This window comes from Ischnura elegans, chromosome 5 (genome assembly GCF_921293095.1).
Source record: "Ischnura elegans chromosome 5, ioIscEleg1.1, whole genome shotgun sequence".
Classification (NCBI taxonomy): Eukaryota; Metazoa; Arthropoda; class Insecta; order Odonata; family Coenagrionidae; genus Ischnura; species Ischnura elegans.
The window spans coordinates 2,595,812-2,614,637 of NC_060250.1; the positions used below are offsets into that span (position 1 = coordinate 2,595,812).

The 18,826-nt window shown below is 37.5% G+C and overlaps 1 protein-coding gene across 2 annotated transcripts in view; it reads right to left on the reverse strand.

The window, feature by feature from the left end:
• Window positions 1-17,557, reverse strand: part of LOC124158421 (nuclear pore complex protein Nup160 homolog) — a 213,792-nt gene extending 196,235 nt beyond the window's left edge. For both annotated transcript variants that reach the window (XM_046533501.1, XM_046533500.1), the window contains exons 1-4: window positions 17,292-17,557; window positions 17,100-17,205; window positions 13,673-13,886; window positions 12,135-12,249 (exon numbers count right to left, since the gene is read on the reverse strand). In XM_046533501.1, coding sequence (XP_046389457.1) covers window positions 12,135-12,249; window positions 13,673-13,886; window positions 17,100-17,205; window positions 17,292-17,376 — 520 coding nt within the window. In that variant the 5' untranslated portion in view covers window positions 17,377-17,557. The remainder of the gene's footprint in view (window positions 1-12,134; window positions 12,250-13,672; window positions 13,887-17,099; window positions 17,206-17,291) is intronic.
• Between the last annotated feature and the right edge of the window lie 1,269 nt (window positions 17,558-18,826).

The following is an 18,826-nucleotide window of genomic DNA, read 5'->3' on the forward strand; positions in this document are numbered from 1 at the left end:
GTTTGAGATGGCTATTGTTTTAATTGTTTCAAGCTCTTTGCTGTAAGCGTCCTTGGATAGGGGGATGTTCAATAACCTGTTGAGAAGGTAGTGAAATACGGACAGTTTTTGAGAAATGTGATGTCGGGAGTCTGAGGGGATGACCTTGTCGGTTGCGGTGGCTTTACGGAAAATTTCAAATTCGAAATTAGACGGAAAACTAAACTTCCTTGATGTGACAGTGTATAAAAAGAACGATAATAAGACGCTTACACGGTTACATTCTACTCTGTGTCATCTTAATTATACGCAGTGTACCTCTGAACAATGCGTGCATAAAAGGGTGAGAGGGAACTCTATTCTTGTTGTTGCAATATTTGTTGATGATATTTTTGTTTTTGGAAATGACTGTGTTGAAAAGGAAATGCTCAAAAGTAAACTTATAACTATGTTAGAATTGAAAGACCTTGGAGCAGTAACGAATATCCTTGGTACGAGAGTACGTAACAACTACCAGTGATGGCATTTTGGTAGATCAAAGCAAATATATTAATAAAGCGTTGACCAAATTTCAAATGTCAGACTGTAAACCAGTTGATACAACTATGTCAATGGGAGCGAAATTATCAAAGGGTAATTGTGATACTAATTTCCCTTATCAGTGTTTAATTGGATGTTTGATGTATATCATATATATTGGATGTTTGATGTATCAAAAGATGGCGGACAGCCACAGTACGTTGACTTGTGGTTCTTGCAAATTACCGGCTGAATTATCGGGAAATATTATTCCCTGCGTTTTGTGTGATAATATATTTCATCACAAATGCACCAGCCTTAATGATATTTGTCTGAAAGTGCTTAACGATCACCATTTCATGAAATGGAAGTGTTTTTTATGTCGCCTACGGAAGTTCCCGATCGAAAAAATGGTGGCCGATATTGAAACACTTAAATGTGAATTTGAAGCTCTCAAAAACGATATTGCCCAGGATAAAACCCGAATCAAGAAAAAAGTGAAATTTTCTGATATAGTGAAGGCTGACGAAGAAAATGTGGCGAGTGATTGTGCCTTGTCTGAGAAGTCGATGCAATCAGTCGGCAGTCTTGTTGCCCGGTGCTCAACACCCATACAGGGTGCAAATTACCCAAAAACCACAACAGGTGTTTCCCCAAACTCAATCCTGAACTTGGAAATTCGGGGGTGTCCCACTCTTTGTCACACGATCCTGGAGTTCCGGTAAAAGTTGCCGTGGAAGTGAAACCTGATCATGCTGACGACGATACTAGTGGCTACATTACTGTACGTCGCCGTAGTAAATCCAAGAAAAAAACTTTCTTTGTGTGCGGGAATAACGTTGAGGATAAGGAAAATTCTTTTGGTTTGCCGCGAAGAGCGTGGTTCTATTTAAGCCGAATCAAGGTGGGAATGACGAGTTCACAGATAGTTAAGTACCGTATATCTCCGAATATAGTCCCCCCCCGAATATAGTCCCCCCCCCCAATTTTGAGACCTCAGTTTTGGGAAAAATTTTAAAATGTAAAGGAAGCCAATTTTTCTGTGGTTAGCAAGTTAAGATTCTAGATTCGATAAAAACTATTATTTTCTGTGAAGATTAAGAACAAATCTGTTCACATATTTTCCATCACAACAAAATAACTATACCTAAAACATGTTGTGATCCATTGCATGTATCAGTAATTTATAGTTCCTTAACCAGATGTAATGAAAAAGAGAAATTTTTTTAAGTATCCAAGGCTATTGTATTTTTTAAACCTTCACAAATTATTAATATTTTTGATTTCCAAATGACTACAGACAATGTCAATATATAAGCTTTAACTTAAAGCCCATAAACAGTATTGCATTTGGCCCTGAAACTTCCTTAGATCCAGTGTAACACACCCATCAAGTCATCACAAATCCAAGTGACCTGAAGAATTTAGGAAATCTAAATAAAATTGTGTTAAATAAATTATAAATATCATAAAAATATTGCTATCAAATGCCTGCTAAGCAAAACAATTAAACTACAGGACTTACAATTATCAAAGTAATAAAATTAAGAAATAAACTTTTTCCAACAAACATTAAAACGGAAAAAAAATTATATCAATTTTCAATGCCTCGTCGCGAATCATTGCATAAGTTACACAAAGAGCTTCTGCTCTGCATTTGCGCACAAATTCGACGATATTTTCCTCTAATTCTTTGAATCTGCCGCATCGAGACCCCCGAAATGACTTCCGCGATGTATTAGCGCTTTGCTAGCGCTGTAAATACTATGATTTACGGCGTATTCTGCAACGGCTATTTTTAAATTGGCATCGAAACTCCGTCTTTGAAGGCCTCTAATCTGCGGCAGGATTGATCCTCATCTTTCTACTTGATCCATCACCTCACTGTTGAACGTAAAATTATTTTTAATAAAGAAAATATCGCGGAAATAATTGCGAAACGTTATGCGACGTAATTTATCGATCCTATTTACCCTGACGAATTGAAGATATTCCTCAATAAATTGATTACACTTTCGATGCTGAGTCGCTGTATTTCGATCAAATGCAGTAATGCCGGCGCTTCTGGTTTAAAGTCGTCGATTATTGCGCCTTTTCAGAAACAAATGCATCACCTATTGCGCATTCTTGTTCTGTGAAGGCGGTAAAGGCAGTGGTTGTAAACACGAACCGCACGGACGTATAGTAGCTACGGACGCAATGAAATGCTAAATCGTCACGAAAGGTTCACTTTATCTGTTTATTTTTCGCAATTATTTAAATCGTGTAGTTATTAAATGAGCGACGGGTACATATACTATTGATTCAATTCTAGTGTTCGATTAATGTAATGATAGTGTGTGTTTAGTTTTCATTTTAATTATTTACTGTTTTGCGTCATTAAGTGATCAGTGTCGATTGAATTATTCTAACAATACTTTTCCAAGAAAAATTAGCGGCTACCTGATGGATTCCGTGAAAACGCATATTCGATATGCTATTTGAATCGGAATAATCGTATCTGTACAACATTTGTGGTAAAAATTGTCTTAATTTCCGGTAAAACGTGGCAGTATTTACTAATATCTCCGATTATAATCCTCATAAATATACTCAAATAGAAAGACTACGAGAACATTAGCCATTATGCCGTTATTTATTACTTTATGGTCACCTTTAGTATGCTAAATTGGATTACACTTGATTATAGTCCCCCCCCCTTACTTTTCCGCGGCCATTTTTGGAAAAAAAAGGGGGGACTATATTCGGAGATATACGGTACTTAAAATCCAAGTTCCCTGAGCATGAATTTTCTTGTGATGTGATATCCACGAATGAAATAGGCTGTACCTTTAAGCTTGGAACTGATTATTCACTGATTAATGTTATGTATCAAAAATCTACTTGGCCGAATGGTGCGAAAGTTAGTAGATTTCATTTCAATCGTAAAGCATCGATCGAGATGACTAATCTACCCAACGCCGATATTGGGCTAACAAGTACATCTGATAAACAAACAATAAATAAACTATCAAAGCCCCCAAGCAATGAGAGGGTTTTGAGATCAAACTCTGGAAACTTGAACCATAAAACTGCTACAAACTGCTCTTGACTAGAAAACCATAATTCCCAGAATGACTGTTGTCTTGATATACATGGTAGTCATCCCAGAGGATCGAGTGTTAACTCACTAACTGTATACAGCCATAATGTCCAGTGCGTACGAAACAAAGTACATTTACTTGACTCTCTTTGCTTAAATAATAAATATGACATCCTTTGTCTTAATGAGCATTGGCTTAAATCTCCTGAAGTAAACCTATACAATATCTCTGGCTACCAAATAGCAAGTGTATTTTGCAGGGAAGTTAATAAGAATGGAGGTGTGGCAATATATGTGAAAAGCAGCCTTTGTTTCTCCGTAATCGATGTATCTAGCTACTGTATGGAGCTTGACTTTGAGATGGTTGCAATCTACGTTAAAAAATATAGAGTAATTGTAGCTTCATTGTACCGCTCTCCCAATGGAGACTTCCAAGTTTTTTGTGATAAACTGTATCAAGCTCTAGAATTATTTCTGTGTAAAGGGAAGAATGTTAATATAATTTTATGTGGTGATCTCAATGTTGACATGTCTCTAGCCTCCAATAGTGCCCGTACATTGTCTAATCTTCTTAGCTCATTCAACCTTCACTGCTCTAACTATAAACCTACCAGACTTGCTGCATGCCTAGACAACATTATGACTGATCTGGATGTTGGGAAATATGATTTAAAGACAATTGATCCAATTTTCTCAGACCATTTAGCTCTGGTATTTGAGTTGCACGTTTCCTCATCTGACAGCACCTCTATAAAAGGCTCTTACTGTACTTTAGTCAGACCCATCACACCTGCTGGTGTTCTAAATCTTAAAAGTCTTCCATCTAATATCAGCTGGTTCTCTCTTCTAAAACATAATGGGGAGGAAAATTTTAAACTCTTCTTCTCTGAATTTATGGGTCTTTTTGAGATGTGTTTCCCAAAGAAGTTTATTAATACTTGTGCAAGAACACCTAAGAGGGCCTGTTTCACTCCTGCCATCCTCCAAATGAAGGAGAAACTTGTCTTGGTCCATAAGTCATATAGTTTGAATCGTAACAAACTTAATAAAGAACTCCTTACCAAAGCACAGAATGAATATAATATGCTTGTAACCCAAGCAAAAAGAGCAGCAAACCTTGAATACATTTCCAATTCTGGCAATAAACTTAAGGCAGCATGGACGGTCATTAAAAAAGAGGCTGGTATAACAAAAACTTCTCCTCATCTCTCAATCTCTCCAGATGACCTCAACAAATTCTTTATAGAAACAGTTGAGAACATTACTTCAACCACACCCTCTGATAACATTAAAGCTATGTCTCTGTTAAGCAAACACACAATTGATAAAAGGTACTTTAAGTGGAAATGGGTAACACCATATGAGATCTTTAAAGTAATAAAATCTCTTAAAAACTCAAGCAGCAAAGACATTTATGGCCTCTCAAATAACCTCTTAAAGACCTTAAATGAATCTCTCATTGAGCCTCTCAGTATAATAATCAATACTTGTCTTCAATCTGGTGTCTTTCCGCATCATCTCAAATACTCAAAAGTAACTCCTGTATACAAAAAAGGCCCTAAAGAAGATCCTAACTCATATCACCCTATTTCTGTCATACCAATCATTGGTAAAGTCTTTGAGGTAATTATTAAATCTCAGCTATATGACTATTTAGAAAGTAATGGTTTTTTCAGTTCATCTCAGTATGGTTTCCGTAAAGGTAAAACCACCACAAAAGCTCTACAATTTATCACCAATATCATCCACAATTCTTTTGAAGATCAATCATCAGTGGCTTTAACCCTATGTGATCTTACCAAGGCTTTTGATTGTGTCTCTCACTCCATATTACTTGAAAAATTAAAATACTATGGTATCTCAGGAGTTGAGTTGTCTCTTTTCCGATCATATCTAGTTAATCATCAACAATTTGTTGAAATGGAGGGAGTGCAGTCCTCCTCCCTCCCTACCCAATACGGTGTTCCCCAGGGGTCTGTCTTGGGACCCATTTTATTCTTAGTAATGATAAATGACCTACCATGCAGTATACCTTCAAAATCCATTCTTTATGCTGATGATACGACCTTAATAGATGTCTGCAAAACTACTACCTATGCTGCTCAAAGTGCAGACAATCATCTAGTATTGGCCAATGATTGGTTTAGATTCAATGGCTTTATACTTAACATAGAAAAAACTCAAAAGCTTATCTGTAACCTGAAGCCTGCCAACAAAGTCAAGCCAACAAAGTTACTTGGGTTTTATCTGGACTCTAAACTCAGTTGGAGCTATCACATCACTGAGGTTAATAAAAAGCTTTCCAAAGCTCTCTTTATTTTAAGAAAGCTAAGTCCGATAGTCCCTTCTGATTATATGCAATCTATATATGTATTATGCTTTTTTTAACAGCCACATAGATTACGGCCTAGAAATATGGGGTAGTGCCCCTGATATAAAATCAGTGTTTCTTTTGCAAAAAAAGGCAGTTAGAATACTAACTAATTCTCCATCTCGTGAACACTGTCGCCCACTATTTATTAGATTGAACATTTTAACTACATATTTACAGTATGTACGTGTACAGAGTTTTACTATATATGAAAGAAAACCTTGATCTTTTCCCTATAAGAAGTACAACTCATAACCATAGCCTAAGAAATAAGAATTCCTTATCACTAAATCAGTGCAGATTAACCAAAACCCAATTCTCCATACATAATTTAGGTATCAAGCTATTTAACCATCTCCCTATCTCAGCCAGAATGGCTAGCTTGACCAAATTCAAGAGTGTGATTCACTCATGGCTAGCCTCACAGCCATTGTATTCTGTCAGTGAATATTTTACTCTTAACACATGTGATATTGTATTCTAATCTATTCATATACTTTCTATTATATTTCATTTATTTTTATTATTTTTATTAATTGTACACTGCCTTTGAACTGCGACTATCTTTTCTTGTACATTCTATATGTATGTGCAATTGAATTGCAATTGTATTTTTCACTGTAAAATATCTCCACCAACATCTACCTTATTATTAAGAGTCAATAATAAGAGTATTCACCGCTCTACTTCCACTGATTTTCTTGGCTTCCACCTTAGAGAAGATCTTGACTGGTCTTTCCATATTAATAAAGTTATACAGAAAATCTCAACCGGTATCTTCATGTTAAGGAAACTAGCCTCGATCACCTCCACTGACACTTTGAAATTAGTCTATTATGCTGCAATTCATTCCCACCGGTCTTATGGAATTATCTTCTGGGGTAACAGTAGTGCTGCAACTAAAGCCTTCTCATTCCAAAAAAGATCAATTAAAGCCATTGCTAGGGTATCTATCAGAGCACCTGGAAGACCTCTCTTCAAAGCACTAAATATACTTACTCTACCCTGTTTGTATATTTTGCAATGTTGCACCTTTGCAAAAAACAATCCCTCTCTGTTCCCACTAAGTTCCACCATTCATCAGCACTCCACTCGCTCCAAGAACCACATTCATCTGCACAGTTACAACCTGACTGCTGCTCAACATGGACCGCTTCACTCTGCTTCCCTTATATACAATAAATTGCCCCAATCAATTAAGTTAATTATATCTCCCCACACATTCAAATGTCAATTAAAGAAAATGTTGCTCAATAAAGTTTACTACTGTGTTAATGAATACTTTTGTGACCAACTCTAATGCTATGATTAGAGTATCTTGAAATATAATATGTGTCTATATTGTGTAAAGTGTATATTTTTATGTTTTCATGACCATGTTCTATGTCAAATTTCCTTGACCAACGGAACAATAAATAATAATAATAATAATAATTTCATCTGTGACGAGGTCTGTGTATCTAATGAATACTATCGACCAATAAAGATTATTATTATTATTATTATTATTACTATTATTATTATTATATTGCTTTTTGCACTGCACCAGATATTGCTCACGCTGTTTATGTATTATCCCAATATAATACATGTTACATTAAACTCTCGATTATACGAAGCAGGATTTTACGAAGTTTTCGATTATACGAAGTGACAGTGCGGTCCCGGCGAAAAGCCTATGGTAAATACATGGTGCTATTCGATTATACGAAGTTTCGATTATACCAAATGTTTCGAATTTACGAACCTTGGATCGGTCCCCAGGAGCAAAAGGCATTCGTTTATACGAACTATGGCGAAATATTTGTCAAAAAAACTAGTTACGCCGGCGTAAGTAGCTAAAAAAATCAGCGCTTCCAACTGTGGTTCATCAAAAGTGTGAAATCGTAAATGATAGTGCAACTTTGGAGAGAAAGGGTTCGCCTAAAACCTCACGTCGGGAATTTAGGGGAAGTAGGACTTAATTAAAATATCGCGACTGATATAATGCCCCTATTTACGTGCCTATTCGTAAACATCGCATCGACAATACTTCGTAGTTTAACATGTCAGGAAGGTCGAGCGGGGTATTTCGTACACTCCTAATTAACCCTTTGCACTGCTGTGAACGTACCTGGTACGTTCGCAAGGCAGGCTGCTGTGAACGTACTTCGAAGACTACTCGACTACTTTTCGCCGAAGCACTACGAAGGGTCCCTAATTCGGGACCCTTTCCTCGACGAGCTCACCCTCGCTGCCCCCTCTCTTCGACCCTCCGAGCGTGGGGCCTTTTCTCCCCAAAAGTGACCGCTCTGACTGCATTTTGAAAATCTATCAATCAATGCCATCATCAAAAATAATTGTTTGCATCGCACTCCTGCCTATCAGGCATTCAAGTACGTCTCTGAACCGTGTTTCGGCGATGAGGAATAACGACTTTGTTAACTTTGCTAAAATGGCCAAGTTAATAAAATTGTCATTTTTCATCGCAGCAACACGGTTCAAAGACGTACTTTATTTCCTCCAGTACAATCGCAAATTGCTGGAAATCGGCCAGATTCCCTTTCATAGCGCATCATGAGGAAGTTTTGGAGGTTGGTAATTGATACAACTAGCCTACTAGTAATTCTACTGCTATAGTATCACGGCTATGGTTGATTCGTTACGTTATACATTCAGGAAGCAGCAGCGCATAAAATCGCGGAGGAGATTAGAGGCTTAAAAGATGATTTTGAAAAATTCTTGGAAAAAGCAGGAAGAGCACAGCGCGCAACATCAAACGATTATATTGCCCTTGACGATGATCTCCGGGCTTGCGACAATGGGACGCCGGTACATGCGCCGGAAGAAGCAGCGGCCGGGACTAGTCATAATAGCAGTGACGACGAAGATGAAAGTGAAGTAATTTCACCAAATAAAAAAGAAGTACCCGCTGCCCTCAAAACATTAAGATATATTGATCTGGCTTACGAGTTAGGTCCCCAATTTCATTCCCATTTATGCAAGTGAGAAACCATGGTGGAAGCGGCGATGGAGAAGGGCAAAAAGGAAAAAAATAATTGATATTTTAGTAGTATCTTTTCGTGAATAAAATAGCCTTCCTGAATAAACAACTTAAATATCAAGTATTTGGCTCTATTAACCACCAACTTATTTTTCAGTCTACTCGTAATGAAGACGCACTTCTAACCGTAAACTTTCTTCTCGCGTGTCTCCCCGTTTTCCCATGCCGAGAGATCTTTCTTTCCAAAGTCTTTGTTTACTTCCTCCCGCGACCTTCTGCTGATCTTGCTGACACCCATCTTACGCATCCCAAACCCCTCCTTCCCCAGCATTTCCCATTCACTCCCTCCCCACTAAGGTGACAGAGGTCGAGGGCGTCGCAAAAAATACGGCCCCCAAACGTAGACTGAGGCAGAGCTGAAGGCCATTTCCCCACCCTTCTTTCTCCTGCCCCCTTCACCACTATTCACCACTCCTTTGTGCTGACCACACTTCTTTCCTCAGGCAATCCCCATCCCACTCTTATTCACCCCACCCACTGGGAACGTTCCCCGATTGTGGAGAAGGGCATGATTCATCTTTACCTGCAACGTGGGTAAGTTATTAATTGGAGAGAGGGAAGTATCTTCCACTATCAGGGAAATGGTGCCGCGCTTATAATTCCCTCTCTTCTTCTCTGCTGACGTTTCAATTGAAATTATTTTCTTTGCTCTTTCCTCACTATATTTATTTACGATTATTGCGCGACTATTTTTAGTGCTAAAGCTAAGAAAATCTTTTCTCTACGTCAATGATTCTTTGCATAACTTTCAATACGGAGGAGAAAGGGACACGAAAAGTAAATGAGGTGAATGTACAGGTTTTTGCGTGTCATATTTGGGAATTCACGCAAGTGAACCAATACTTCACACACGTTGAGAAATTATGAAACATCTCTTGTAGAAAAACAATCAATGCGGATAATAACGTTTCCCTCTTTATTTCTCCAATAATGTTTCTCCAGTCGTTTTCCGGTTGGAACCTTGCTCCTGTCGGCATAAAAGAAGAGAGAGAAATACTATATGAATATAGCACTTCACACCCGGTATGAAGAATGAAGTCTTTCGTAGCAACGTCTGCGAAGATGATGGAGCACAGTATCCGGACGGAGAGCTCAAACAGAATTTACTTCAAATATTCGCCAGAAGATAATCATATCCTACGAAATTTAGAATCGTAACTGAATCTCAACAAAAATAACCAATGGAAAAGATAGCACATTCAATTGAATATACAGAGTAACTCGAAATATTAACTTACGAAGGTTATTTAGGAAACGGGTGGAGGCCCTCGTTTTTCTTTTTTCTCTCGCCACTGAGCGATAGAGGGCGACATAAATGGCGGTTAGGCCGGCTGCCGCTAGCATTCCGTGGGTGCTGGAAACAAATATCTATCTTCCGCGAACTTAATAGTTGTTATTCGCTCCTAACCACAAATTTTTAACATTAAATTCTTATAATAAACTTAGCAATTCATTATTTGATTACGTTTTCAAAACTGGTCGGGAATTTCTTAAGCGATCGTTGATGTTGAAGTATGAACAAGAAATGGTAATTTTATGGTGGTATAATTATTTAACGATTTTTCACATCATAAATCGATAACAAAAAGCCTTTTCTATGAATTATACCTAGAATAACCACCGAAAACATTTAAATAAGACCACGAAAGACAAAAAACGGCGGAAGAAACAAAAGCGTACATTTTTTTCGTGACTTATGAAAAAGGTTTGAATTTACGAAACTCGATTTTACGAAGTGCCGATTTTCCGGTCCCACTGACTTCGTAAAATCAAGAGTTCACTGTATAGTGATGAACACGTAAAAGGGGCAATAAGAGTGTTGCACTATTTAAAGGGAACTTATGATTACGATTTGTTTTTAAAAAGAGGTAATCAATCAATGCTAAATATGTATGGTTATGTAGATGCATCTCATGCTAATGATATTGAAGATCGAAAATCATATACAGGGTTTGTATTTATGTTAAATGAAAGTGTTGTATCATGGGAAAGCAGAAAGCAAGACTGTAGCTATTTACCTATTTCCAGTACTGAAGCAGAATACTTAGCTCTCTCTGAAGGTACCAAAGATGTACATATGTACTTAACTAATTTTCTGCATGAATTAATTGGAAAGATGAATACACATTATCTTTAATGATAACCAGTCTGCTCAGAAACTTGTGATGAATAAAAGGGTAAGCCAAAGAACTAAACATATTGATGTACGTTATCATTTTGCAAGAGAGGCTGTAGAATGTAAAAAGGTTGAACTTAGGTACATCCAAACTGAAGAAATGATAGCCGATATTTTCACGAAGCCTTCAAGTGCATTTAAGGTTGCAAAATTTAGGCAAGGGTTGAATGTAGCACAAAATATTATCATATGAACATTGTTTTTTCTTTTGGCTGAAAAGTGTGTTTTGGTTACGGGGTGATGTTGTGTTGTAAATCTGAAAGATGTCGTAACCAAGGACACACTTCTAAGGGTTGGTAGCACTGTTTTTTGTTTTTCTAATCACATATGTTCTCATGTGGCCATACCGTCTGTAACCCGGCTTGCCAGGCAAGACTAAGTTATGGTCCCACCAAGCGATTTATTACATTCTCACTATTAAACAGAAAGGAAAGTTCACTTCTTTGGAAGAGATTTTCATTGAAAGATAACATGGGGTGGGAGTTTTTCACCATCTGTCGTTCTTGTCAACATCACTGTACAATGCTGGTTTTCATAACCACCACTTCGCAAGTGAACATACTTCTGGCCAATTTCATTTACACTTGTTTCTGACGGCATCTCGAAGTACATTGGAGTTTGGTCAGCATTACCAATTTAGATCACCTCAAATGCAAGAGGTGAAACCAATTTGGGCTGTCTTTCATAACAAGGGCTACAGACGTTTCTTTGGTGGTGTCTTTTTTGATCATCAAAACAAGAATGTAATGTCACTACAATTCATGGAACCCTTGGAACAGTGGAAAACTCAAATAAGCATAGCCATAATCGATGTGTACTGGTGTTACAGGACTAGGTGACATTCAAATATAACAAAATCTCAATTAATTATTTACACAACCAAATACTGTTCCACTCCATTGACTGAACATATGAATATGTACTACCAAAAACGACAATCAAAGAAACATGACAAAGAACTTACTTGTAGAGGCGTTGTTAATCACATGGAAGGTGGCAGGATCACGAGCCGCAGACTGAGATGCTTCAGCAAATATAGAAGGCACGCTCATTTCAGGGTGATGTGATGACAGATGATCCTGGCACATTAAATATGAATTCATCATGTAGCAGCAACATTGAATTTCTCCTCCACGTAATACATTTACGACAGAAATGCAGCACAATAAACTATTACCCAAGAGCTTCCACAAAACTGTTGCCACAATGGATTGAAATGCTCATTCAATAACAATGCACATTAGAAATAGCATTTCACAGAATCCATTCACACCAAAATCATTGAAATGACAGCTCTAATGATAATGCAGATGCGAAAAATCCACAGAGAAAAAATCATTCGCCTTGACCGGGATTCGAACCCGGATCCCTCGATTTCCGGCCGAGTGCTTTAGCCAGTTAAGCTACCGAGGCGTGGCAATGGCAAAAAATAGGAAATGAGGGTAGAAAAATCAAGAAGTTATCAAGAAAAACCATAAATCTAGAAGAGAAATTGAAAGAGGTCAATTGCTTTAAAAATGGAGTGTGTCAAAGCGATATTGCACGGAAGTTTCAACTCACGATGCCTCAAAACCAACTGTTCACTGAAATGAACACGTTCGAAAATGCACAGTTTTCTAAAACCTCCTGTTCACTGTTCATTTCTGCACTGCAAATGCACGATGTATTTGGTCCTGTAGGAATGCTCACCAAGAGGTATTTTGAACTGCCGCTTACTCCAGCAAGTGCATTGGGGTTACAACAGATGGCGGTTACGATACAGACTATCCAAGTTCATCATAGGCAACCTCTCCCCTTCCTTATATCTCCCATTCCCCTCCATCCACATAAACAAACAGTTTAGCTGGTCAACGGTTTGAACGCCCTAAATTGAACGGGTGTTCATTTTTCTGAGGGCCTTCGTTTCCCCAGAGCACTCACTTTACTTCGAGGGGCCGTTTGCTTCCTCTGGCCATTCATTTGGGACCTCGCGTTCATTTTGATTACATGTTCATTTGAACATTTGCCTTTGATGAACAGTATGCGATGGTTCAGGTTCGCAGTCAATTCATGGGTCGGTCAATTTGTTCATAAGAGGATGACTTTAAAAATTTTCTGGCACTAAATACTTGAATAACATTAGATACTGGGTTGATAAATACATATTCATTCTGGCTTATTCTACAAGAAGACAGCATATATTTTTTGGCACACTGATAACCAAGTAAAGGCCTGGGACAGAGTTTGCTCTTAATTACTATAACAAACTGCACAAACCATATGATACCAGCTTTCATGTATTCTAAACGCCCGATAAACAGTATTCTCTACCAGTATGACCCTGACTGTTCGCCAGGAACAGATATTTTGAACTTTTCTTTTCAATGAACAGGATCAAATTGAACGCTTCAACAAAATGAACCAAGTAACCCACCACTAGCCACTTGTGTACATATCATGAAGAATTCATGGATACCAACATTAGAGAAAGAGGGGACATGAATGCAGACTGTATTCACGTACCTTTTTGTGTATGAGATCGGGGTGAGGGAAAGTGAGGCGATGGACGCTGGACACGGTGGCCACCAGTAGCACCACGCTGGTCCCCCCACCAGCTTCGTGAATGCCAAGCCCTTCAAGAACAGCCGTGTCTTGGAACTTGTAGCGAACATGGTTACCAGTGAGATTGATTTCCAAACTTTGTTCCACAAGTTCCAAAACATCCCCTGTGATTCGCCTGAGATAATAAAAGAACAATGTAAACACAAGAGTGACAATTGCAGTTCATGATGGAGAAAAAGTAAAACTATAAGAAGCCCAAAAGACAAATGCCATGGAGCACCACATCTCGAATTCCAATAAGGTATGAAAACAAGTGCCTTGATAAAAATGGTGCAATACAGCCACATCAACAGAACATAATGATTGGCAACAGAAATTATTTGGGAGACGAGGTCCTAGTTGTGGTTTTGCTAGTCTTGCCCACTCTTACCCAAAAACAATCACATTTTTAGATCTTCTATTATGCGATCATTGACTCCATTGTCATACGCATTATGCCAAAATTTTCTGATAATGATGCTCTATTCAATCTGCCAAGGATTTTGCAGCAGTCTCTCCAGAAGTTTGTTCAAAGACAAGTTGTATCGTATTGTCGTTCAATATTTGTTTGTTCAAGGTATATTATGCTGGAGAAGATTATATAAATGATACCATAATCGAAGTGAAGCCTTGGGACAAAGTTGAAGGAGCACCAGATATCCTTAGCTTTCACATGATATGCAACCCGAATGAAAGTTTTTCAGGATAGAAACATGTTAAAGATATCAACTTCAATTTAGAACTATTTGTTGAAGTAAAGACAGAATTTAGAGGTCAGTGGGTTCTAGAGCAATATAATGGCAATTTATTTAGAGGAAACAGAATTTCAGAAATTGGTTCAAAGAAGCAACTGTAAGTTGCAGTCATGGTACCCAGTGGCACAGCAAGGGGGGGAGACGTTTTGGGGATAAACGTCCCCCCCCTAATCTAATTTAGTTAATGGGATTAATATTACTTATAGAAAAGTGTAAGGATTAATAAAATATCCCCCAGAAAGCTGTAAAACTCCCCATTTTGAACCATTTATCTTAAAAATTTTCTGGGTGAGGGCCCCTGCACCTCCTAATTGCTTTAGCAGGTATTCCATACCCCCCAGATCCCCTGTATTAGTTGTGCCTAAAACCCCCTTTAGCCTTAATTCCTAGCTGCACCCCTGATGGTACCCACCGGTCCTCCAGGGCATTATAAATGGTCAATGCTGCCCTATTGTATTTTATACAATAAACAGACAGAGGCCATTAAAGTTATTTCTCCTCCTACAGTGATGAACAACAAAAGACAATGTAAATTTAACCTTAAAGACCTTAAAATATGAACTCTGGTACCTTTCCTGTTGTCTTTTTTATTTAATACCATGGTGACATGATTTTAGTAGTTTTATAATATTTTTATACCTTAAATGTACTATAATTAAGCTAAGCTAAGACAAGTTAATTTATCAGGAGAATAATGCTTATAAACATATTATCTTCTTCTATTGTAATTGGCTTCACAACCTTTTCTGATAAATGTATTTTTGACCATGTTAACTCTGCCTGATTTCAATAACTTTTAACCCCAAATGTACAATGTCCCATATGTAACAAAAGGTAAAAAAATTGTAACTTAGTTTAAAAATTTTAGTTGACAAAGTTAATCATATGTACCTGAAGCATCCTTTTTAAGGTATATGAAAAAAAATATCACAGCATTATGAAAATTCTAATTGAGCTGAAATATAATTTTTCATAACATGTGCCAAATAAGTGGTTGACCCAGCTTGTCCCATACGTAACAGGCACTTATTTTTTCTTGCAACAGATAAAACAAAGCGTTAAAGCCAAAGCTATAGCTCGAAAAATAGTTCAGGCCTACACCTAACAATTTATAGCCGTTTCAATGAAATACAAAAGATATTAGCAGCAGAAATAATATTTTAAAGTTGTAAAATTTAGTACAAATGTCCCGTACGTAACGGTGGAAAGCCCCCAAATGACAAATGGGAATGCATAAAAGCTACCCGAATCAAGGAACTACCGCTTGCACTCTTATGATAGGAATGCAATGGTTACTCATTGATCTCTCTTATTTACCATACACAACATTGGAGTAATTATTAACATAAGTAGCCACCCAGTCAACACAACAATTATGGCCACAGTGTGGCTGAACTGTGGTTTACCTGTGGCAACTATGGCTATGGCTAGCCACAGCTTGCCATACTATGGCCAGACTGTGGTTGCTTTGTGGCAAGCCATAGTGTGGCTTGCCAAACACATATGCAACTATGGCCACACTTTGGAAAGCCACAACTGCCACAGATGATAAAGTTTGTTTACGGTTGCTATAGATGCAGACTTGTTGATGAGTTATCAAAATGAGAGTTGGCTGATTTCATTGATATAAAGAAATTGTGTTAAAGAAAGAATAATATGTATTTATTTCAAGAGAAAAGGCTTCCACATTATTTATTGATTTAATCTATTTTGGCGTCTTTCCGTGAGTACTGTGATGTTGAAATGTGGAGATGATTAGATAGACTACCGTAAATGTTGTAATGACTAAATATGTGATTTTACCTGTTACAGATTGGTCCATAAGCCTAGCTAAAATAACTTGAGGTGGATGTGTAACATGTTATTGTCTCAAATCCAAGGCAATATTGTAATACTAGCTTATCTGCAATGTTGTTATGTTTTTTTAGTGGCTAACCTAGGCGATCATTAATGGTTATATTATGTTATTTACGGTGAATTTACTGCAATAATAAAGTACTTACAAACATCATTTACTAAGTAGGAACTTTTATTTGCATTTACCTTTCTGATACTCTATATCGCAAAGTGCTACTTGGGGTATGGGGTGCCAACCAGAGGGCATTTTATCGTATTTATTATTTAAATTGATGGTAAATTAAAATTTTTGGTTCGCATCTAATTTTCCAAAAAATCATTATTTTTACATTGATGGGCATAGCTAGGATTGAAGGAGGCATAATAATACTAGTAAAAAATAATTATTATATGTATAAATATTAATATATTAGTGGTGGAGCATTGTGGCTAGCCAAAATGTGGCCATAGTGTGGCTATCCACACTAAAGCCACATTATGGCTAGCCACACTGTGGCCGGGGGTCAAAACCATTATGGTGCCATAATGGCAACCCATTATGGCCATAATGCCTTGCCACAGTATGGCCACATTGTGGCCATAATTGTTGTGTTGACTGCGCATGCATTACACAAAAAAAATAATCTATCTCAAGGGAATGAAATGGTAAATAAACGGATCACGAAGTCCAAGAAGAATGATAACTACACGCAAAATACAGAATTACTAGCACATTTGAGTAAATATTTTAATATTACCAATAAATGAAGCGATTCCTTGTGTAGTGCTTCGAAGAGTCCTTGTAACTAAAACCTCCTGCCCTCTCAGGCACCTTGATATCTTGAAGTGTGCTCTGAGTACCACCTAAAAATAAATCTCTCAGTAAAAACAGTGTTTATTTATTCAATACGGCAAACAACCATTTCCATATCTTTTAACTTTTACAATACCTGCATTAATTATAAACTCTTTCCATTTGGACGGATACGTCTGATCTGGAATGACTTCCTTAAAACCCATAGGCATATCATCCATTGTGATTGTATGAGATAGTCAGTCAGAAGTATATTATGAAACCTTTAGAGTAAAACAATATTATAATGATCTTGATAGGTACATTCTCTCCCGCCTACACCAAAGAAACGCCGGCTTTAAACGAAATGACACGTGAAGCGAGAAACGCGTGAAGTGAGAAATGCGTTTCCCTTCGCGCCTTTTGCTGTTTGCAGCTGTTTCCTTCCTGGTACGTCGCCGTGGCATGTTCGTCGTTTATACCTCGAGCGCCAGTTTTAAACTTTTAACTGTATTGAGCATCATATCCCCATATACAGTCGAGGAAGCCATTCCCCCACACAGCACATCTTGGCCATTGTGCCAAAGATCATTATTAGAAGAATAGAACAAAGAGTACTTGGATGAAGACCAATTCCGATTCAGAAAAAGCAAAGGTGCAAGGGAAACAATAATGGCTCTTATGCGGCTAATAGAGAAGAGAATGGAAAAGAACAAGCCAACGTTCGTTGCGTTCGTGGACTTAGAGAAGAAATTTGAAAACATGGAATGGAGCACAATGCTGGGAATTCATAAAAGAAATCGGAGTTCTTCACAATGACAGTAGAATCATCCACAGTTTATACTAAAGCCAAGTAGCTCTGATACGATCAGTACCCAACTGTCAAGAAGCAAGAAATGTGGAAGGAGTGAGACAAAAATGTGTGCTTCATCACCTGTTACTTTCATCATCTACATCAAGAAAGCCATAAATGAAATCAAAGAAAAGGCCTTGGGAGTGAATATCCATGGAGAAAAAGTTAGCATGCTATAGTTTGGCAATTACATAGCTGTCATAGCAGAGGCAGAGAAGGATTTGGATAACATTCTGGTCAATATGGGTAAGGTAATGGGTAAATCTCAAATGAAAATAAGCACAAAGAAAATGTAGGTATGTATTAGTGTGCACAGAAGTCAAGACTAGCATAGCTGAGCGATATGCTAGTCTTGACTTCTTCTAGTCTAGCTGCAATGCAGAGCTGGAGTAGATAATGTACTTAAGTAATAGACTACAGTGGATACTATACATAGCACAAAAAGCCAGAGGGAGTGGGCAATGCATCAGAAGAGTAGGATGCTGGGCTATACGTATAACAATGCCAAGGACCACCTTAATTGGCACCCAAAAAAATGACCTTTGCTAAAAATTATTAAAATTACAGTATGTTTGGTGAAAAAAATCAATAAATGACACATTAGACTTACTAGGACAATCACAGCATTGATCCCACCCTCCTACCCTTTCTTCATAATTGTACATGCAAAACACTGCAATGCATGATAGCCTTTCAACACACACTTTTTATAGCTTCCATATTTGGCAATACTTGGTTGATAATAAATCCAATGAAACAACAGAGATGAAAATATATATCTTTATTAAATTTTATAAATTTGCATAAACTTTAATCTCCATAGTTCATCTATTGAGCAT